Source organism: Thermobia domestica, chromosome 2, assembly GCF_964235325.1.
Source record: "Thermobia domestica chromosome 2, izTheDome1.hap1.1, whole genome shotgun sequence".
NCBI lineage: Eukaryota > Metazoa > Arthropoda > Insecta > Zygentoma > Lepismatidae > Thermobia > Thermobia domestica.
The window spans coordinates 301640118-301664393 of NC_137455.1; the positions used below are offsets into that span (position 1 = coordinate 301640118).

General features: G+C 34.0%; 1 protein-coding gene across 1 annotated transcript in view; it reads right to left on the bottom strand.

Annotated features, from left to right (window-relative positions):
• Window positions 1-24276, bottom strand: part of LOC145679468 (sodium channel protein Nach-like) — a 244203-nt gene that overhangs the window by 63693 nt on the left and 156234 nt on the right. The window contains exon 5 of the mRNA XM_081750047.1: window positions 13377-13482. Within this exon, the coding sequence (XP_081606173.1) occupies window positions 13377-13482 (106 nt within the window). The remainder of the gene's footprint in view (window positions 1-13376; window positions 13483-24276) is intronic.

Genomic DNA, 24276 nt, shown 5'->3' on the forward strand with positions numbered 1-24276 from the left:
AGAACAGGATCCTGAGAAGAATATTCGGACCCAAGAGGAACGAGAATGGGGAATGGCGGAAGCTCCATAACGAGGAACTACATAGTTTATACGGTTTACCCAACATTGTTAGGGTCGTCAAGTCTAGGAGGCTTAGGTGGGCAGGTCATGTAGCTAGAATGGAAGAAAGTAGAAACGCTTTCAAAGTCTTGACTGGTAGACCCATAGGAAAACGACCATTAGGAAGACCTAGGCGCAGATGGGAGGATAATATTAAGATGGATCTCGCAGAGATAGGAATACAAAGTAGAAACTGGATCCAATTAGCTAAGGATAGAAGTCAGTGGAGAGCTTTTGTGAACGCGGCACTGAACCTCCGGGTTCCATAGGCCATAGAGTTAGTTGGTTTAGTTATATATATATATATATATATATATATATATATATATAACTATTTTTTATTTTGAAACAATTAGGTTACCTTACGTATTGCATATGACATGAAAGTTAATATACCATGCAAAACACATATAATCTTACAATGTTTAATAATACAGAACTAAAATGTATGAACAAAAACACCAGAGGTGCAAAAATTGCAGCCAAGTTCTTCAGCCTCAAAACGTGTTGAGATGAGGATAGATGAGCCACGTTTCTTGGCTATTGTACCTGAAACGAACACTGGAACTTGGCGCGAGGCGTCTAACATATTCGAATACATTAAAATGTATGTTCCTAGTTTCACGGCCTTGACATTTCAGCCTTAAGGCTAATGGTGACCTCCAAATCCACCACGCTCACAAACACCATCCCTAAGGCTCATTAACATTATTTACGTTGACACTTCGTGGAGGAATACAAGTTTTCCTTGTCTGGGTTTTGAACCACGAATCTTACTGCAGTATATTTAATATGTGCCTTAGCGTCTTAGAAAAGTTGATATTCCTAAGGTTGCTGGTGGTTCCAAACTCACCATACCCACAGCCACTATCCCAAAGGTTCCTTAACATCATTTTCCTTTACATCTCGCACCAAGTTCCAATGTTCGTCTTAGATGCAGTGGACAAGGAACTTGGCTCATCCATCCTCATCTCAACAGTTTTTGAGGCTGACGAATTTGGCTGCAATTTTTGCACCTCTGGTGTTCTTGTACATATTTCACTTCCTTTTGCAGTTCAACATGTCAATATTGTATATTGGGATTCTCAATTGTGGTATATTGTTGGACTTAAATTTAGAATTGTACATATTTAACCCTAGAAAGGTAAACTACGTAAATTTTACCTGTACGAGTTGGAAACACTGAAGTGACGTAGCATGAACTGTGTGTAACTGTGCTATCGCGGGTTAGTTGGCTTGAAGTTCCGACGTTAATTACTTCGGTAGGTGTTATGTTGTCTGTGCCAAACGATTGAGTGTAGAACCTTATACGTAAATTTGGCGTATGTTTACCTTTTAACGTAAAATCTTATACGTAAGTTTAGCGTGTGTTTACCTTTAGCGTTAATTTTCTTGCACGCAATTTTTACGTATGTTTACCATCAATGGACTATTGTCATTCGTAAATATTTAATTATTATTACAAAAATGGACGAGTGTGGTGCAATAAATAGCGAGGAAGCTATTTTACTGATATTAGACAATCCTCAGATTCAGAAATGGAGGAAGATAACGCTGAATTTGATGTGAGATCAGAAGAAGAAGCAGATGACTCCGACAAAGATCCAGATTACTACCTCAGTGAAAATGATATTGAAGAACATTTCGTATCAGGAATTCGAACTGTTGAATGTGAAACCTCAAATCGAACCAAAGAAGCTGAAAGTTTCCACATGTAATAAAAACGAAAAGAGCAGTCTCGACACACATTCAAGAAAGGAATATGGATAAAATCAGACAGAGAGGGCAGTATATTTTAGAGATGAGAATGCAAATGAACTTCCATTTGACGAAAGGCAAGTGAAAATTAGTGATGTTAGTGAATTGCTAGGAAAGAATGGTCCCTGGAACACAAATCCAATGACAGATTCAAGTGGGAAGATCCCAAGAAGGAACACTGCTATAACTGCTATAAGCCAGTATGTGGTGAGCATCAGATCAAAATGTGTTATAACTGTATGTGATTTGCGAACCAATCTGACATATAATGTGAAAGAACTATTCAATATGAATTCAATATTTTCTAATAACAAAAATAATCAGTGATATAACTAGACTTTCTCAGAGTTTGTTCTTAAGTGTTAATGATGTTTATTTTGCTTTTTTTCTATGTACTTCTAAAATATTTAGGATAATAGCAGCGCCGTAACTTAGATTTTTTCTGGGGGCAGGGGGCAAGCATTAATATGTGTATTTGGGCCCCCTAGAAAAAGTTGTTTTTCTAATTCTTGTCCCCCTCTCTTTCCATTTTCTCTTACTCTTTATGGGCCCCCGGAGCCTGTGGGACCTCCCACACGGCAAGATCTGCGGGGCCGTTACTTCCACCCCTGGGCCCGTTCCATACATGAAAATTAATTAAGGGGACAATATTGACAAATATCAAAGTCATACGAATAAATATTATTTCTAGGGCACTTAATAGTAAATATTTGTTGACTGAAATGGGTTCACGACTCATTTTTGTTTTATTTACCTTTTGTGTGCTGTTTTGTTTATGTAATGTAGCGAACGTGTTTGATGCTTCACTTATAATTTCGTACCGTATATGAAGTTAGATTTTTTTCTTAAAATGGGGCCTCCCAAACCGCGGGGAGCTTCCCTAGGTTGCGGTTGTCACCCCTGCCCCCACAAATTGCGGTCCCGGATAATAGTTGTGCTGTAATACTATCTAAACGATAAAACTTCAATTTTGGAACCTTGAGCAAACCAACAATAAGAGTTTCTATATGAATCGTATATTTATAGATCATTATTTAGTGTGTACGTAAATATTATGTATGTTTACCTTTAATGGGTTGATAGTGAAGTTTGCCTTTCTAGGGAGTCACATGCAACATTAGTTCCCAAGGACTCTACCACCTGGAAACGAATCCAGGACAATGTACAAGAAAGGCACATATGCTAGCCACTAGACCGGCGAGGAGGATTTCTTCTATTAAACATCTCTCAGATAGTAATGTCCAAACGAGATTCTGATTCATTTACCTGAAATACAAAATCACGATAGCTAACATCTCATTTTTCATTACCTAAATACGAAGAATATCAACAGGGCTCCAAAACCCTTGATGCTGAATCTTCGATGCTACATCACTAGAAATGGATGGTGTTGCAAAATACTTAGTCGTTCTCTACCCTTAAATATTGCGAAATTACGGAGTTCATTACGTTACGCGCATGTTGCGCAGTTTCATACTGTCTCGGGGTTTCCTTCCAGATTACCTTTCAAATACCTTGTAATCTTATTATATTTGCCCCCAATATATCCTAACTGTATATAAAACTACATGAACTGACATAAATTAAATAGGTGCTTCCGGTTGACGTGATGAAAGGTGATGAAGAATTTCCTCATGCTATTTAAAAGGGTCTTTTTTGGACCTATACTCTCATGTTTTAGGAACTTGGACTTGGAATAAAGAATTGAAATTCTGTGTGATTGTACGTTTTAGTTAGTATTAGCTAAGTAAGTCAGTAATAACAAACAATTTCAACTTTAGAGTGGTTTCATGGGGAGCAGAAAACCTTTTCTATGTTATTTATATTTGACGTCTTTTACACCCCAAAATTTTCAGCCACTTCCGGCAGAATTAGAATGATAAAATTTGGCACTATTGTAGCCTCCCGGGACTAACCTACAGAAAAATTGCTAAAAGTGAATATATTTAATTTTTAGGGAGTCTGAATGGAGATTAAGTAATCCCCACGCTATTTAAATATGCATTTTCCTGGAATACAAAATCATATCATTTAGATAGTTGAAATAGGAAAGGAAACTTGAAATTCGGGAATTGTGAGCTTAAGAGTTGTGAGGAAGTAGACCTAACAATAACGTGGGTGAGGGGGCGAACACACAGGGGGGGCAAGTTCAGGAAATATGAAGAGCAAGGGCACGAAATTAACTGTTGATGAAAAGGATAATACGTAAGAAATTCGCATAATGTTCAGAGAGACACGAAGCATGAAGAACATTTTCACATAACGACTGTGATAACCATAATATAACTCGTCGTACCAATATATTTACGAAATCGGTTACTTTTTGTTGTTAGTCTCATAAATTCGAACAATTGGATTTCGCATTTCTTGGAAAATTTCACTAATTTTAAGTATTCTCACCTCTACATTATCCTATTTAGCAAATTAATTTCAATATCTATCTAATACAAATGACTGCAATATAGGAAAAATCTACACCGAAAAAAGAAAAAAACTATTAGATTTCCTTGTCTGGGTTTCCAACCACGAAAATAAGGGCAATATGTATGTGTCTTAGTAAACGTTTTTAAAAGTTAACTGATTCACAGAACGTGCCTCATTAACTTTCTTAACTACTTATTAGTAGTTTTTACTTATTTTACTCGCGCACTGAGAAAAAAATGTATGTGGCGTAAGTAAAAACGTTGGTTACATGTGTAAATGTTTTTGGACTTAACGTACGCTAAAAGTATAACTGAAGAAGTACATTTTAAACATAGTTTTCGTATAAAGGTTCCGAATAAACGTACTTTCCGCACGAACGAAAAGACTGTATGTAGGCGTTCAGGATATCACATACATATGGCCGTATGTAACTTCTAGCTGACGTACGTAATGTACTAAGACTGCTAGACGTCAGACTCCTACAACGACTTTGTGTAACATTTAAGCGGGAAATAGAGCAGTACGTATGTAGCATAGGGATAACGTATGTTAAGTATTGATTTTTGTAGTAAACATAAGAAGTCCGTATATTTGTACACTACACCGCTGTCCGGATAATGGATTTTTCTCAGCGACCTTAGCTCGTTTTTCTATTAACCTAGAACGACAGGGACACGAACACAGAAACACTGAGGAGATTTAAGATTCCAAAGACTCTTCCACCGGGAATCGAACTCAGGACCCCATACATCGAAGTCGCACGTGGTATCAATAGACCAGCGAGGAGGGAAGAAAGTCGGCTATTCGGACGTTTGACAACATTACCGCTATGCACATGATTCGTCAATAATGGTATCGTTCCCGATTTCTGATTGTAAGGATAGTGTTCTTCCCAATGAAAGATATTTCTAGAGCAAATTCCTCAAATTTCATTCTCAAGCCGTTATAGGGTACCTGCATGGAGAGTGTCGCATCTTTATCTCATTAAGAAATGCCAAATGGCTAAGGACAGTTTTTCGGCCATAAAAATTCCCAAAGTACATTCCTTAAATTTGGAACCTTTTACTTACACAAGTCATTACGTAAGGTAGGTACTATTTGCAGAGTTTCAATTCTCTATCTCATTTTGAAGCATCTAATCAATGGTGAGTGAGTAAATGAACCGATCTCTGTTTGAGTAAAGACAGTTTTTCGTCCATAAAAATTCCCATAGTACATTCCTTAAATTTGGAACCTTCACTTACACAAGTCATTACCTAAGGTAGGTACTATTTGCAGAGTTTCAATTCTCTATCTCATTTTGAAGCATCTAATCAATGGTGAGTGAGTAAATAAACCGATCTCTGTTTGAGTAAAGACAGTTTTTCGCCCATAGAAAATTCCATAGCATATTCCTTAAATTTAGGATATTTTTCATATTCAAGTTATTATAAGCTACCTTCGTGTAGACATTCACATCTTCATTTCATTGGGAAGTACCTATTGGCTACGGACAATTTTTCGTCTATAAAAAATTTCCCATAGCACATTCGTCACATTACGGACTTTTCCATACTCAGGTCATTATAAGATACCTTTATGCAGAGTTTCACGACTTGTCTCATTGGGAAGTACGAAATCAATATGATGAGCGAGTGAGTGAACCGAATTCTGCTTGACTAAGGATAGTTTTCACCCATATTGTTTTCCATAACACTTCATCAAATTCCAGACACTTTCCATTCTCAAATCGTTACAAGGTACATCTATGCAAATATTCATCCCTCTGTCTCATTGGGAAGTGCCTAATCAATGCTGTGAGTGAGCTAGTCAATGAGTGAACCGATTTCTGCTTGGCTGAGGACAGTTTTCATCTACAAAAACTTTCCTTTAGTACATTACTTTAATTTTAGACCTTTTCCATACTCAAGTTATTATAATGTACCAGTATAGAGACTTTTACGTCAATATTTCATAAAAAAAAGTACTTATTCAATGTGACGAGTGAATGAACCGATTTCTGCTTGGCTAAAAAAAATCACCTATAAAAATTCCCATAGCACATTTCTCACATTACGGTCCTTTTTCACACTGAAGTCATTATCAGGTACCTTTATGCACAGCTTCACGTCATAATATCATTGGGAACTAGGTAATCAATGTGATGATTGAGTGAATGAACAGTTTTCTGCTTTGCTAAGGACAGTTTTCGCCCACGAAAAAAAATAGCATACCATATTCCTCACATTTCGGAATTTATTCACACTTAAGTCATTATAAGGTAGTTTTATGAAAATTTTCATGTTTCTATCTCATTGGCAAGCACGTAATCAGTTTGATGAGTGAGAGGACGAACCTATTTATGTCTGGCTAAGGATAGATTCTCGTCCATATAAAATTACCATTGCACTTTAATAACATTTCGGACTTTTTCTGAACACGAGTCATTATAGGGTGCTTCTATTTAAAGTTTCACGTCTATTTCTCATTGGGAAGTACCTAATCAATTTGATGTGTTAGAGAATGAACCGATTTGTGTTTTAGTAAGTACAGTTTTTCGCCCTACAAAAACTCTCATAGCACATTCTTCACATTTCGGAATTTTTCCATACTCAAGTTATTATAGGGTACCTTGATGCAAAGTTTCAATTGTCTACCAGATTCGGAAGTACCTCATCAATTTGGTGAGTGAGCGAAACGAATTCTTGCTTAGCTAAGGACAGTTTTTTGCCTATAAAAATCCATTAGTACATTCCTCAGATTACGAACTTTTTCCATTCTCAAGTCATTATAAAGTACCTTTGTGCAAAGTTTCACGTCTCTTTCTCATTGGAAAGTACCTAATCAATTTGTTGAGTGAGTGAGTGAAGGTTCTTTTTTCCTGGCTAAGGACAGTTTTTTGCCCATGAAATTTTCCCATAGCACATTCCTCAAATGTTGAATATTTTCCATACTCAAGTCATTATCGCGTACCTCGATGCAAAGTTTCACGTTTCTATCTCATTGGCAAGTACCTAATAATTTTGAGATTGAGTGAGTGAAACGATTTCGTGCTTGGTTGAGGACAGTTTTTAGCCATAAAAGAATTCCATAGCACATTCGTCAAATGTCAGACTTTTTCCATACTCAAGTCGTTATAAAAATACTTTTATGCAAAGTTTCACATCCCTGGGTCATTGGGATGTACGTAATCAATTTGATGAGTGAGTGAAAGGATTTTTTCCTTTCTAAGGACAGTTTTTTGCTCGTAAAAAAATCCCATAGCATATTCCTCAAATGTCGGACTTTTTCCATACTTAAGTCGTTATAAAGTACCTCTATGCAAAGTTTCAGGTCTCTGTCTCATTGGGAAGTACCTAATTAATTTGATGAGTGAGTGAGTGAGTGAAACGGTATTTCCCTGGCTAAGGACAGATTTTGACCATAAAAATTTCCCACAACACATACCTTATATTTCGGACTTTTCCAATACTCAAGTCGTAGGGTACCTTTATGCAAAGTTTCACGTCTCTGTCTCATTGGGAAGTACTTAATCAATTCGATGAGTGAGTCAGTGAGCATGAAAACTGCATAATTCGGGGGTCCAGTATTCGAAAATGGTTGAAGATAGGAATGTGAGATTTGGCATATGAGCACATCTCTCAGATGTCTCCTTAAATTCTAAATTTCATGTCAAGACTCTTAATAGAATCATCTTTATAAAGCCTCGAAATCGGCGATATTACCCAAAACTCTTGTTCGTTATAATATGCTTATGGCAGTGCAGGTCAGTTTTAATTTTCATCGCGGAACTTGGCTGTCATGCACTGTCGTACATGTTGATAAAAATCATTACATTGCAAATAATACATTTATTTCTCATCTGCCTTCTAATGTCCCCATAGTAAAATGTATATACTGTATATCATTTGTAAAACACATTTTTGTCATCTATTCAAATTAATATCTTTTGTGATCTATTCACATTAATATCAGTTTACGTACTTCTATGGTATATAACCCGCGTTTATAACTTCTAACTGAATTCATCTTCACGTAATATTCCCTTCGATTAAACAAACAGCTTTAATATTCATTGGCTTGTGCTCCTTGTATTTTATATCTTTATAGTTCGTCCATTTTTGTGCATATTCTTCTCTATTCTACATTTTTGTTTACCGGAAGTATTTATCTATAAAATTGGCTGCCTGTAATTCAATTGAATACATTTTTGTTATTAATCCAATAGTCTCTATTATAGTTGTCCCTTTACTTTTACTGTAGTTTCTTATTTTTGTACACATATTTCGTTTGAAAATGATACACATAACTATCGATGTAATTTTAATATGACATATGACACGTTTTCTTCTGATAATTTCGGATTTATTACGTTAAAATGAAAGCCATATAAATGCACTAAATATTTCATAATTTATTAAAAAATTATATATTAATCTTGTTCATGTATACAGCTACTAAGTTTTCTGAATACACGGTTGTGTTTTTATTATTCGGTTTTATAACAAGCTTCTAATATTTGTTTTCACCACTTATAAATTTAAAGTTATTTTTTTTTATTTTCGATTGTCTTTCTAAACACTGAGTTGTTAATCAACTATATAAAAATCTTTTTCTAAATCACTTGTTACTTTTGTTCTCACTTGTGTGTTTAAATTAATGTAATTATGTGACCACTCTGCCTGTTGAACTCGATTTATTTTATTAAATTTTTATCAAAGTTACAAAATTGTTTTAAGGTGCGATAGCAAATCGCATAATGTTCTTCGTTATACAAAGGTATTAATAGCATAAATTGTTTTGAGCCAAGTGAATACATATTTTGCAGATGTAAGGAATAGTATTTGTAATGGTCATGATTTTTTTTTTATATTGAAGAAACACTTCTAATATAAAATCAGTATCGAATTGTGATGCACATTTGTTTCTATTTGTTTCTCATTTAGCAACCTAAATTCATCGTAAGCTAGATATTGACTCATCGTTCATCCATATATATTTATGCACTTAAGAATTTTAGGTATGAATTCCAAAAATTTTCATTACAATCTTCCATAAGTTTATAATCCGCTTTTAAATATTATTATAACATTGATTAACCTTTTTTATCAGCAAATTCCTATCAAAATCACTTAATACTTCTAATTCTGAACTTGTCGTTTTTATCATTGAATCTTAATCTAAACCTGGAGCACTCATAAACGAAGCATGATTAAGTCCGTCTACATCCAACCATGTGATAATATGGTCCTAAAATTGTCGAGATACACCCACCGGTGATAATACGTATGTTTTAAGCAATGTGTCGATTATGTCCAATATTTTTGGCGATAAATTTATCAGTTAACTTATTTGAATTTTATAGATTTTGTCTTTAATTTATGTGCTGTTAAGATTGTTGAAGAATGCTTCGTTTGGTGGCATTTGTTATGGATAAAAGTATTGCGAATGAACCATTTGTTCTATTGTTACGTTTGATGATAACTGTCTAAACTAGATGGAGTAAATCTAAATAAATTTAAATATTTCAATTTCATAGTTCGGCCATTTTTAGTCAATTGTATATTGCTAGACAGATTGGTCGCTAAGTCCAAAGCCGTACTCAAAATATGGGGTGAGTCGCACCACGTTTTCCTATTCAAGTCAGTAGAGAGAAGAGAGAGGTATTAATTGTATTAATAATCAAATGTTTCCTTGACGCCATACCACACACATGTATTAGAGGCATGACCCTGGCTTTCATTTACCCAAATCATAGAGCTAGGCTAGTGCTTTTAGTCTAGTACGCATCACTAAAGCGATGAGTTAATAAAATCATTAGTATTTGAATGAAACGTAAAGTAAAAATGTATTAATAAATGTAAAGGAAATACATCTTCTCTGGCTTGATGGCGGAAAAAGATCATAGAAACTAGAAGTCTTGGCCACTTTTGGTCATGCACGTCAAAATGTCCTCCTAACTCGTCTCAGCTCATTATGTCAATCCTGGAGCTGCATCAGAAGGATCTAGAATGCGTGGAACGACCTCCCTATACAAGCGACGGACCTCCGTGAACTAGGGTTCTTGATGCTCTCTTTCTCTTAGTGTTCAAGTGGAAACCCGTACCTGCTACGTTATCACAGTTCAGGTATGTAACAGAAATTTTTCTTTGTTTCATTTGGCGAAGTCGACCAAAGCACCTAGGAGTTTGTTCACACGGAAGTTTCAGCCATAACCTCGATATAAAATTAAACACTTGAATTGGAATAACTTCACCAATGCAAGTTACTGATACAAATACTCAAACTTACTACCATTTACTGAGTTTGGCTAACTTCGTTTGAATATATATACATCGTTTTCCATTATTATGTATTACGCGTATGTCTTGTTACATTCAAATTCGCTTATAAAAAATTGTGTCATATTGTGTCAATGCTTTTGGATTATCTTTATTGTTTGAATAATGTTATTAAACTTCTCGCAGATGGCTGTACTTTATTTTAAATTCCTTAAATATATATTAAACTTCTAGTATTGAATGGTTCACTTTTCTGAAACTGAGCTACTCTAGAATTAATTTCACTTTATGAATATTAAATTGTTCCGTGACTTCAGTGTTTATGCCTACAGAATGCAATGCAAAATGTTACACTTTCAGATGGAATATTTAATTATACTCTCAGATTATAATAAACCCATTTTAAATTGGAATAAATTCCCGGTTAAATTGAACATTGAAATCCCTCGGGGCGTTGATGTTAGCATATGCGTCATTGGTATGGGAGACTCTGCATTGATTCTTCGATGTCTGTTAATGTGGTTAGAATCGCACGTAAAATTTTAATTGAACGTCTCATATTGACTCTGTGATGAAGGGAGACAGTTTCAAATTTACCCTCCAAGAATTAGCATAGTCCAATATTAAGAGAAGAATAAAATTTAAAAGAATTACATACAGTTTCAAATTTACCCTCCAAGAATTAGCATAGTCCAATATTAAGAGAAGAATAAAATTTAAAAGAATTACATTATAGTTAGGAATCTCTAAATTTGAAATTGATGTATGCATACATCATGCCTATGTATCTTGCATATATGCACAGATATATGCATGTTCTTAGTGTTCCGGCCTTGAATTACATATAGAGGTATGTGAAGTTTTTTTGTTAATTTAATAAAAAATAACATTAGTTTTAACATGAACTACTTTCAGAAATTAAAACTTTTTGTTAATTTATTAAAATATAACATTAGTTATTGTACGAACTACTTTAATAAAGTAAAACATGTTGTTAATTTATTAAAATATAAAATTATAATTTAAACTACTTTCATCCATTCTGTTCGTTTATTTCTTACTTATGTAATTTTCTGAATCTCCTTTGAACTCGGAATTTACCATTTGCCTGAGCGGATTAGTATGTTACTTTCACTGTACTTTGAATAAGAGAATGTACTAATTAGATCTAAGTGTTTTTCAATCGCAATTTCTATTTATTTGATAATACATTGATGTAAAATTATTTTCATTATTTTTATGAAGATAACTTCATAAAACCACCAGCACACTAGCAAGCTTATTTTGCAGCATATAAGTTTAAGACGGTAATAGTGCACAAGTTGAGCTTGTATGGTGTCATTAATATTTTCATTATTTTGTACATTAATTGAGAACCACAATTTATTTATTTAAATTATATCTATCTATCTATCTATCTATCTATCTATCTATCTATCTATCTATCTATCTATCTATCTATCTATCTATCTATCTATCTATCTATCTATCTATCTATCTACCTACCTACCTATCTATCTATCTATCTCTCTCTCTCTCTCTCTCTCTCTATATATATATATATATATATATACACTAGAAATTATATCTTTTCATAGTTTTCTATACTCTAAGAAATATCTTTATCAAAGAGTGAATTTTCATGGAGTAGGGATGCCTTTCCATGTGTGTCTTCGCCACGTTTTTTTTTTTTACTATTGTGTAAAGTTCTGTTCTTCTTTAAACTGTGTTTTGTTTCCAGTTAGAGAAGAGTAAGTTTGCGAAGAATAATTGGGATTAACAGTTCTTGCAAAATATTTTTCACTTAAGTCACATTTTATTTTACGTCAAGAAAAATACTGTTTGAACGCTGAAATATTAGGCGTTCCAACCATTGCTAAACATAACAATAATAATTATTATTATAAAGCCATAATAAAATTCGGATTAAATTTACATAAACAAAAAATGTTTCTGAAGAAAACTAATTGATAGAACGGGACTAAAACTGCAACTGCCACTTGGGAATTACGTGCAATTGCACTGCAGTCTGAATCGTTTATATAACGTTGACAATGTACATTCCTAATTAGAAAGAAATGTATTTACTTATTATATTTTACCTTAATGTATCTGGAAACAATACTTCTGCACATCTTAATACATCTTAAGAGACTTAAATTGCACTAGAAAAGATTGTTTCGATGCTTCGCAGGCTCACTAAATATGACACGCAGGTTGGGTTGAATCTGTCAATTAGTTTGTTATATTTTACAACGTACTTAACACGAGCTAATGGAGCCATATCAGAGTGAGATTAATTTTGTTGTTGACTGTACAACATTAATACACATTTTTAGAGAAGAAAAACGGAATGACGGCTGGATTCCCTTAAGAATATTGCATATTAACACTCCCCACCAAATAAAGAATTCTCACTAGTTAATAATATATTAAATATAATATCCCATTTCTTCTGGCGATGTATAACAAACAGATTAATATATACAAAATAAGCGCATAAATTAATTATTATTAATATATTTGCAGAAAGGTAATATTAAAATCAAATATCGTATTATTTTAAAAGTAATCTATAAACATGTGCTAAACTATTTATTATATTTAATTCTATTGTGTGTTATACACTATAGACATGGATAGTTAAAATAACATCACTATAGTAATTTAGTGTGTTATAAACCAGTCCAAAAAGGAATGAGGTGTGAATTATTCATATAAAAATTACTATACAATATTTGATCAAATGCAGCTTATATGTATCAAATAGTTTATACAAAGAATGATTATATGAAGCTACTAGTTTAAAAATGATGAAAATAGGGATTTTCCTACCTTCGATTATACAAAAATCCAATCTCATTCTCAAGACAGGACAAGTAGCATTTACAGTTCAACCCATATTCTTCTGGTTTGAATGTATTCACAGGTTCCAATTGATCTTTAAAGAAATAACATTATATAAAAGAGATATCAGTATCAAAGTATAAAGTTCTTTCTATTTACTTTTCTGTAAATTCAGAAGTAATTAACTTTTGAACCAGACATATAAACCGTCGTCATGTCTTTTACATAGCTCTACAGAAGCACACGATATTACTCTCACATACTAAAGCTATTAATGATAAACCTTACTTAAGTTTAATACTCTGACATTATTTTCATTATCACTTTATAACACAAATGCATATGTTAGATAGTCAATATCATCAAATAGCCGTTTCACGTATCTGTTACCTGAGGAAATCTTGTGTAAGACTTGATACTTTTAATTATGATTGAAACTGTAAATGGTCGTAGGTTTAATAGCTTTCCTCTAATTTTGCGACATTTGATTAATTACAGAAATAACTTCTGGCTATGTATTAGGGTTTTGTTCTGATTAATGTTAAAACCAGAATGACTGACTTCTTTCACTACCGCTTTTAATAGAGAGAGAGTGTGGAGTATATGTAGAGTATGTTCGTGGGATGTTTAATTTATTGAAGAAAGCATCTTCTTCGTATCTGTTATAGTTTTCGCTCTGTTTCAAGCTACGTTAAAACAAGAACCTACTTTTATCGATTCCACTTGTACTAAAGATAGTAGAATGGAGATAGTATATTTTTGGACTTAGTAGATTAAATATAATAGTGTCTCATTATCTATTACAGTTTCAATTCTATTGGGATCAAAATTAAAACTGAAGCGGTTCATTTCGGGCACTTACAGTCTCAACAAATGACACTATGCAACACTTTAAAAATTTTTTTGTCATTCGGTTGCTAATATTGATTCGTTAAGTATATTCACCAAATATTTAAGATTATATGCGTAATTCTCATGAAAGTTCGCTTTTGTAAGTTTAAGAAGATGATTGTTAAGAAGAAAGATTAATTATTAAGAAGAAGATTAAGAAGAAATAAAATCATGAAGAACAATGATGAACATAAAATCGTGATTAAGAAAAATATATATTATTAGAACACTGATTTGGTTTCGCAAAACGCTTCATACCACTCCGCTATTGGTAAAGAGTTGAGGAAACTGATATACTCTGGCTACTGCTAATATAATGTGGAAACCTGCTTTTCTTTCCCATTACATTTTAACTGTTCAGATACCAACTTTGAAACACTTATCTTGTAACACTTTCAGTTAGAGTATCGAATCTGTAAGCAAACACGAATCCTAACGTTTGACCGTCTACATCCTGATTAGTGGAGTGCTTTCAAATACAGCGAGGGACTAAGTGGAAACATAATAAGACTCTCTCTCTCACATACACATATATATAAAACAGGGCAAAGTTTGTAATTTTCAATGAAGTTAGGTATATGTTAAACGTAATTGTATCAGTCACGTCTCTCTAAGAATTTAACTGAACTTTGAGTACGTATTTAAGAAGCAGATGGATTTCGTTACTCTGGAATGTAAAAACGATTGTGCCAAGAATTAGACTATCAGAATTCAGTTTAATTACAAACTGCACTCGTCTTGAGCAAGTATGGCAAGGAACATAACACATATGAGTTTATAAACAGAAATAATTTTGATTTTTCTCTAATGTAACATAAACTGCATGGCATTGCGACTAACCAAATGTGAGTTACTAACATTTGGAGTCATGAAAATCATTTACAATAGCCCTCCTTGTATATAAATTAAGTTTCATTGAATTCTAAACAGGTTTCGTAAATTTGTTCTGCTGTGAAATCTCCTTTGTCATTTGTGCTTTCAGGTACTAGAGTGAAATAATGATTTTACTTAATCTATCCATGTCACGTGATATTTAGCAAACATATTGGTCTACTTCACCTTTACAATTCTAAAGAAGTTCATTCTTGTTGCAAAACCAAAAAAAATCCTTTCTATATCGTAAATGTTACCGTGGTCTCATTGACATGTAAATGAAAGGAATTTTGATTTATGCTAAGCCTTTTAAAACTATTGGCCACATATTTCGTGCTTTTTAACTACACGTGTATTTCCCGAAATATTTCGTTTACTACCAATCCCAGGTAGTGTGCTATGATATTTCTTTTTTTTTCTTTTTTTTTTGTTATTACAGCGCTATCAAGGCAAGTATTGCAAGTAAAATTTGCGTATTTTTCATTCCAAATTCGAATCTGCAACAAAATGGGTACTTTCCACGTTAAACTTTCAAGTTGGCCTCTGCGGTTCTATGACGGGACCCATGAGAGCACTTGCTGCTTACAGAATGTTATATGCTCTGATATATGTACATTCTTATCTACATAGATTTGTCCAATTTTTTGTCATTTCGGAAAAAAATGATGTCGCAAAGTTAGTGTACGTAATGATGATATTTTTTTTGCGATTACTGCGTCATCTATTAGAATGACGTAAAGTGATTCAAGTAAAAGTTGCTTAGTTTTGATTGTAGAGTCAGAATCTGCAATAAAAATAGTGTGTTTCACTTTGAATTTGTCTGATTGGCCCTTGGGGCAATATGGTAGAACCCTTGGAGGTACTTGTTTTTTTAAGAATTTTTTGGCACCTCGCTTGTAATTTGAGAAGTATTTGAGATCGCAATGTTAGGCGAGACACCTGTATATAATATAGGATTTACTATTTATCTAAAAAATCAAAAATCTTGCTTTTTTCGAAATAAAGCCTTTCAAAAAGTCAAATTTTCAAACCCTTGTAACTTCGTTGCTATTCATTCAAAACAAGTCATACCATGACCTTAGTATTTAGCAATAAGAAACTTCCGATGTGCATTGCCTTCTTTATCTCCGATGCGCTTTATATGTGATAGAAGCTTCCAAATATAGATGTTTGTGAATTATAACATCCATAGTTTGCAACACTGAATAATAAATGTGATATTTTAAGTTTTCGTTTAACATGTTGATATGAAATATGTAATAATATGAAGTAGTGAGATTTCAAAAAAAAATTATAACTTTGTACTGCGAAGGCAACACAGTTCACTGGGTGTTGTAAGCCGATTTCCTCCTCCTTACTCTTGCTTCGTGCAAAGTTTCGCTTTTCTTCCTCTACCGGATTTTCCGTTATCACGGAGATTCCAGATAAATTATCCACTATATATATATATATATATATATATATATATATATAACGATTATGTAATATTCTGAAAACAATGTTTAATTGTAAACAAGAAACTTTAAATTATGACTAGAGAATGGAATTTTCTATTTATGAGTGTGATAAGAACTACCTTGGAATGTATAAATGTGTCTGAATATGATAAACACGGTTTGCATGTAGTTATAACATTTAAAAACACATTAGAACTGCAATTTAAAATACCTTGAATGTTTATTATGCATTGCATCCCTACATCATTGCACAAAACCTGTGGTCCTGAAATATAAAATAAATATATGTAAATTATTAATGCCACCAGATCTATTAAGATTTCATTTCAGTGGTTAATTGTCTCAATCTTCAATCTAGTCCTTTCAATTTTGTAATTATTACTCTTCTAAACTTACAGAGGAATGCTATAAATAGTTTCCAATATTATAACTTTTACATGCAAATGCCTACACCGAAATCAAATAAATGAGATAGTAAATGCATTTTCTCATCAACATTATTTCTGCTCTTAGGTTACCAAATGTCGTCCTCAAGAAGAATACATAAGATACCTAGCTAGCACCTTATAACAATATATTTTTCATGCGTTGTCACCAAAAATGATAGTGAGTATTAAAAAATGAAAACAGATGAAATCTTTAAGTTTTAGATCCTAAAATTGTGGTGACAGGGCAAAAGAACACGGTGGTTGTGAGAAATGAATAAAATGACGAAATGAAGAAAGTGGTAGTAAACCAGAGAATCCCGAGAAAATCAATACACATGGTGTTTGTCTACCACGAAGCTCACTTGGCTTCAGATGTGATCGAACTATCGTCCGTTTGCACCAGAGGTGAACGCTCTACCACTGAACCATCGCAGTATCGTAGTTAGTATTTTTTCTGGTTTGAACTCTTATCATTCTTTAAAACATAGAAAGGATAGAATTCATAGACGATAATCTGCAGGATACAAAAATTGTAAATGAAATCACTTCTGTCTTTCTGTGAAAGTGTCGGATCTCTGTCCAAATATATTATAAAATGACCCATGGAATGTTCGATTGCATAAAGGATGGAGAAGCGTGCATTCTTGGTAGTAATGGTTTCTTAATGAGAAAAGAACCTTCCTATACATCTCATGAGATATGGGATAACGTATATTTACCTTTGAATCACGTTGATTATCATCCAGCATAATCTAGCATTAATTTTTAAATTGAACACAATTATCGTTGTGTTGAGTTGATTTTGAGGTTATTGTTTCGTTCAAGAACGAGATTATATGAGACATGAACCTACAAATTAACGTTGAATCCGTTGAATAGCCATGTTGAAAATGAAGTTCCCGGTGCAATAAGGAGCTAACCCTCAGTTCTGTCATAATTGTGATATACTGTGCTGTATGTGAGGCATGAGGGTTTGGTTCTTTCACCAATGGGTAACGCGCGTGCTGCGTCACCGTCGCGCGCAATGATATCGAATCATTCTTCAAAAGGAATGTATATACAAACGGAAAGTTGCGTGCAACAAAGTGTTCACACGAAAATTCCAAAATGATTCACACGAAATTAGAAGCTATCGAGAAAGATCTGCAGAGCAACTCCGATCATATCAGTGACTCTGATGAAGAAGTTTATACCCGGTGGCAACAACCTTAATGACAAATATTATGTGTTTGGATTGTCTAAAAGCGATAATAATCTTTTTGGGGTAAGAAAGAAGTTTCTTATTTGTGGTAGTTGGTTATACTGTTTCTTAACGCGTTATTGCCTCAGACTTGGACCTGGAGGAAACAGTCTGTTTGTGACATGCATGTTAATACCCAAATTATTTTCTCTTCATTCTTCAGGAATCATGTAATTATGAAATTTTCCGAATGATAACAGCTGCTATAATAATATAATGAATGAGAGTGAGCACCAAATTGCTGAAATCATTAGCAAAGGATGTGATATTACATATGTACCTTTTCTTTTATAAGGACAAATTCCGACATAGAATCGTTAAGAGTGATACGGTATATGTTCTGCAATGAGAAAGGTAATTTGTAAATCAGGTCAGGATAAATAATCAGAATTGTTAGGTCACATTTCAATAATGATGTGTATTCAACAATTATTTCAAAAGGATTTTTTGAGAGGGATGTACAATCTACACTAAATTTAGTGATAAAATTCCGGTGACGAAACGTCCAAACTCCCCGATTTGCAGTGAGTTTGAGGCGTAAAATCTATTTAAAATGCAATAGCTTCAATAAGATAATAATACGAATAAATTTCTGATGATATACTTTGTAATTTCTATGTTCCTGTTGAAAGTAAGATAGTAAGTATTTTTCAAAGACATTTCCGTATTCGTATCCTTTTCAAGATATCTTTCGCATCACACAAACAATAGAGATATCTCTTGTGAAACATCCACCAGTCAGAAAGAGAAAATATGAGTGGGATAAATAGAAGAGAGTGAAGTGTAACAGAAGAAGAATTACAAGGGAGCTATATACCGTCGGTCATTCGAAGGATGTTGTTCCAGCCTGGAAAGTAGTTGGGGTATGCGCATATCCAAAAATGCGGCAACAAAATTAAGGGAAAGTTTATGATTCTGGGTCTTTGCTGATTATCTAACGCAGAACATCTATTTCATGCAAAATATGAGAATTCAGAAAACAGAGCGTTTTTTTAAAGAAAGGAACAATCTTCAGGGAGGTCATTCAAATTATGCTATAAGTTAAAATTAATGGTGTAGATATTTGTGTATATAAAAAGACTTTTCTTTCACTTTATGCTTTCACCATAACAGAAAACCTATATAGCTACTTCACAAATAAATTAATGGTAGGAAAGTCACAGCCAAAAGAGATGAAAGGGGTATACATCACAACCATACAAACGGTTGTGGAGAAGGCAGTTTGGAATCTGCAAAGGTAGTTATTACATCAATACGGAAATATGTCAATCAGTACAATTGTAGTCAAAACGCGAACAGTCACTACCTGTACTGTAATCTGACAATAAATTCTCAGTATGAGACAAAACATGTTCTATGGTGGGTATCTTAGCAGATGGCGTCCATTAGTTCTAAGAGATTCTGAAGGCTTTTTGGAAGTAATTTTCTAAAACTCAGAAACCTTGTCCTTAAATTATCTAAGTCACACACCTTCTCCTTTAACGACTCGAATAAGATAAAGTTGCATCACGCTAAATTTTTACATCACGGAAGTAAAGTCAAACAGTTACAGGCCAGACGAATGCTACATCTTGTTAGAGCGGAAGCCGCTAAAGAAAACACCAATTTGTCATGTCTTACGTTTTAAAATTCTACTAAATATCATGTCATCTGCATTGATTTACAAAATACCATCCCAACTCAAAAATAAACGGTTTGGCCTGCTTTCACAAAACAAAACTCTGCAGTTATAATTCCGCTGCTCATGGTTGTCTCTCAGACTTTGGCTTCATATTTCCGTGAAGTGAAAATGCACAGAAACGCGGTTCGTCTGAAATTTACAGTTGATACTAAAATACATTATGACGAAAAGTGTGCACAGTGAAAAACTTCATATTATTAGTACATCAAATGTCAAAGGGCGAAAGAAAAATTGGAACTTGTTTGCCTTTCTGATATCCTGGTTCGGTGTGGACAATTTACGAAATTCATTCATTATATTCCAGTCGTAGACCACACAAAACTGCTATTAGGTCGTGATTTTGGCCCCATAGAGCTTTACGCACTTAAGCATAACCCCACCGTATATCATGAAGATGAAGGGGTAGATGTAATCAGCAGTGCAACCAAAAGAAAACATTTCACGTAACATGCCTGAAGCAAACCGAATTCCAGGATCTCACACTATTTGTTTCGTCTGTAACTAAATAAAATAACTCTAGCCACCAAGGAGCTGTTAAAGTTTTAAGAGGAAGCCTTCTTTCACATGCAATTACCTACTCCTCATGTTTTATATGTGAGCTATTCGTACCACAAGGAAGCACAGGTATAGACTAAGTTCAACCTAAAACAAATGAGGCTGCCCACTGCCAGTAGTGAACCTCAGTGATTCTTCATGCAAGTACCAGGGAGAAAATCCATCCATGTCCGGACAAACTCTGACCTAATGTTTCTGTTGGAGTGAGTCCCCCAATATATCATTCTTATTTATCGCAGCCATATTCCAACGAAAGTAGCTGGACCAATTAATGCAGGAATGCTGAATGGACACTATGACTGATGCATAAGGATATTCTACCTCGATTAAATTCAGAATAATTTGTGATCTGCATTAATATGTCACTATCTACTATCGGTGTTGAGAATATTGTCACTGCACTAAACGTGTAAATTAGTTTGTTTCCTTAGGTACTTAAGTTTGATTTTTCTTTATTATGCATGTTTTTGTTCACATTATAATGGTCAAGCTTTTCTGTTAGTTGTTACTCTACAGAACTAACGCCCAACATTCTGTTGTTATAAGGAGCTAACTAGCAATGAGTAATATTGAAGTACAAAAGGACAATTTTTATCCACTTTGCATTTTAAATGTATACAATTGTATGTGTATACATAAACTAGGTGGTTTAGTGATACTTACGAATGAAGTCCATGACATTACAAAAATAATTCCAATTTATGGATTTTTTTTCAAATTTTCAAATGTTAATATCCCGAAACCAACTTATAAGAAGAACCACCTCGAAACTTAATAAGCTTTGGGCATATTTCAAAATCAGTACTATTAACTAAAGACGTCCCGAGTCAAAATTTAGGAGCAAGTAGATATCAAGTGATTACAGGATGATAACGCAAGAGATATATTACAGGTGTATAAAAAAACTATCGATTTCAAATGTGATCTGACCAGTATAATGTTTTCTCTTGAACCTTAAATATAGCACATTGATGTTCACCTGCTTACCCCTAAACATAAGATAATTGCAACGAATTTAGGGTTGATCGTACGTCATGAACATCGATATATACACGTATTGACCAATTTATCATCTATTGAGAAGTTCATAAGATTATTACCTTCTTAAATGTGCACGCAAGGTACTGCACATTCTTTTCGCTTTTATCTAAATTATATTTGAATAATTTTACAACCACAGACATAATTATGCTTGTTTAAGACTTACATTTATCGAATCATTTAACACGGCAGTTCGTATTTGATAGTATATAATGTGATATTTTACAGTATATACTTTTGAAGACGGTCTACGAGTCTTAAACGACAATATAATTGAATTATGTAACAAACCATGTAATACAGTGAATGAGAAAATAGTACACATAATTAACAGAAAAACTTTCATGAACTATACCAAATTTAATGTTTTTCTTAGATCACGATTTCGAAAAAGAGACATGTAAATAATTTTCTTGTGTGTATAACACTATTGTCTAATTGGCCAAAATAGGCGGGAGATAGTCGTAGTCCGGCGGTTATGGGGTTCAACTCTGAATTTTATGACTAAAGAACACATCACACAGATATTCTTTGGGCTCTAGTCAACAATTTTGAGAAGGGGATCAATAGTTGCCTATGCATAGTTGCCTACCTACAGAAGTAGATTACTATTTGGATCGTTTGATTCGGTGTTTGGCATTCAAACGTATCTCCTACGCATTCACTACGCATTCAAACGTATACATAATGTGTAAAAAATGGTAAGATTCAATCATTATCTAAACCTACAAAGAATGTCGGTTCTGTTCGGTTGAAAGTGCGCAGATTTTATGGCGGATTGCCTACATGTAAGGATAACTCTTCAAATTTCAACCCTAAGAGTGTTTAATCCTTCACATGTTTTGTCAAATGGCATACCTGTGTAGGTAAGCAGAAATCAATTATAATGAAAATAATAGTCACTAGTGTCAGATTTCAAGAGTTGTTAAATTATAGCATAAGCGTACCTTTAAAATGAACACAAATATAAGTAAAATACCATCATCTTTGCTTTACAAAAGCAATCCATAGTTGACTGTCATTAGCAACACTACACTGTCACATCACTATTTACACTATAAAGTAATTGCTGAAAGGAATAAAGAAGCCAAAGAAATTTTGAAAAGAACATTCGCAGTCTCCTTCGCAGTAGCAAACTGGTGTACAGATCAATGAAGACCACCGGCATTGCAACCACAATTATTACCAAATAGGTCTCTGCAACAATGGGGATCGTGGTTCACTGCTGAACTAACTTGCCTTCATTTTCTTTCCAACCCCACGAAGTTGGTTTGGGTAAGGTCATGGAGTTGTTTCAAACATAGAGTGAAAATCATAAACTGATAAGATGCTCTGCGAATATATTCAATCAGCTCGACTTGTATATTTGGGATTGATTCAATTGTTGTTCTCTTCTTTGCAAATAAATGCTTCCTTGCTTCATTTACATAATATATAATGGATGACTCTTCATAATTATATAAAGGAAGCCAAGAAAGTTCTATGGCTTTTTCACGTACCACTTTCGAACATCGATATGTCACCTAAACCGTATCTGGAATATCAAAAATAGTCTCCATCAGCATCCAAAAACATGTTTCCAACGTTCTGAAAGGCCATGGATTCCATCGCTGTTGAATTTGCTGGGCCGTAAATTGAAGAAAGTATCAAGCGCATTTTTCGCTTTTACTAGGAATTTGAATTGGTGTTCTCTATGGTGATTGTCCAAAGAAAGGAATAAATGATAATAGGCTTTATGGCGGATGTAATATTGTTTTCTATCAAAGGAGTAGAATGGTGTCCCGGGTCACATTAGTCACGGGGGGCTTAACGTTGTCCTGTAACAGGAGGACCTCTTTGCGGTCAGAAGTGCTCGCTCCAGAGTTTTTAGTTTTTCTTGAACACGGCTCAACTGCTGACAGTAAGCAGTAGTATTGATTCTCTGGCCAGCCGGTAGCAGTTAATGATGCAAACATCGAGCAGTCCACCAAACACACAGGAGGACCTTCTTCTGGTCCAGTGCTGGTTTCGGCTATTTTGGAACATCTTCAAGGGATGTTAAACATGACGACGGCGCTGCGAAGCTTTGCATAGGATCCACCTCTGATCACATGTGATCATTTGTCCAGACATGGCTCTTAAACAGATGAGTCAGCAAATAAACACAGGTTGTAATGTACCATTACAGTTGAGAGTAATGGCAAATTATTTCTCACCCTGTACCTAGTGAAAGTTTTTAAAATTCGATTTCGGTTTAATTATACGATGTATGTATTCTCTTTACTTCAGATTAATGTAATGAATCGAGAGGTCTCATTAGGAATCATATTTTTATTGAATAACATATTACATATATTGTATTAATTGTAAATCCTATTTTCGCATATACAAGTTGAATAGTTACAAGGTTTACCAATCTGACGTCATACCGAAACATAGTTCCGTCATTGAATATAAATTTTCTTAATTTCAGACCAATGTAGAATTTGGCCAGGTAACTAAACTTTCCCTCACACCCTCTCACTAGTCCATAGTCACTTTCAGATCCGGTTTTATCTGGATTTCAACAATTTCTTTTTGCTTTGTAATTTCTGCGGCTGAAAGATTTCGCCCTTATTGGAGGAATCCTACTAACCCTGTCGTTTTCGGCGCAATGTTATCATTCTTACCGTGGAAGCGTATGTGAGTACAACATGTAAAATTGATTACCATCTATCGGCTAGAAAGGACTGACATATAAGTT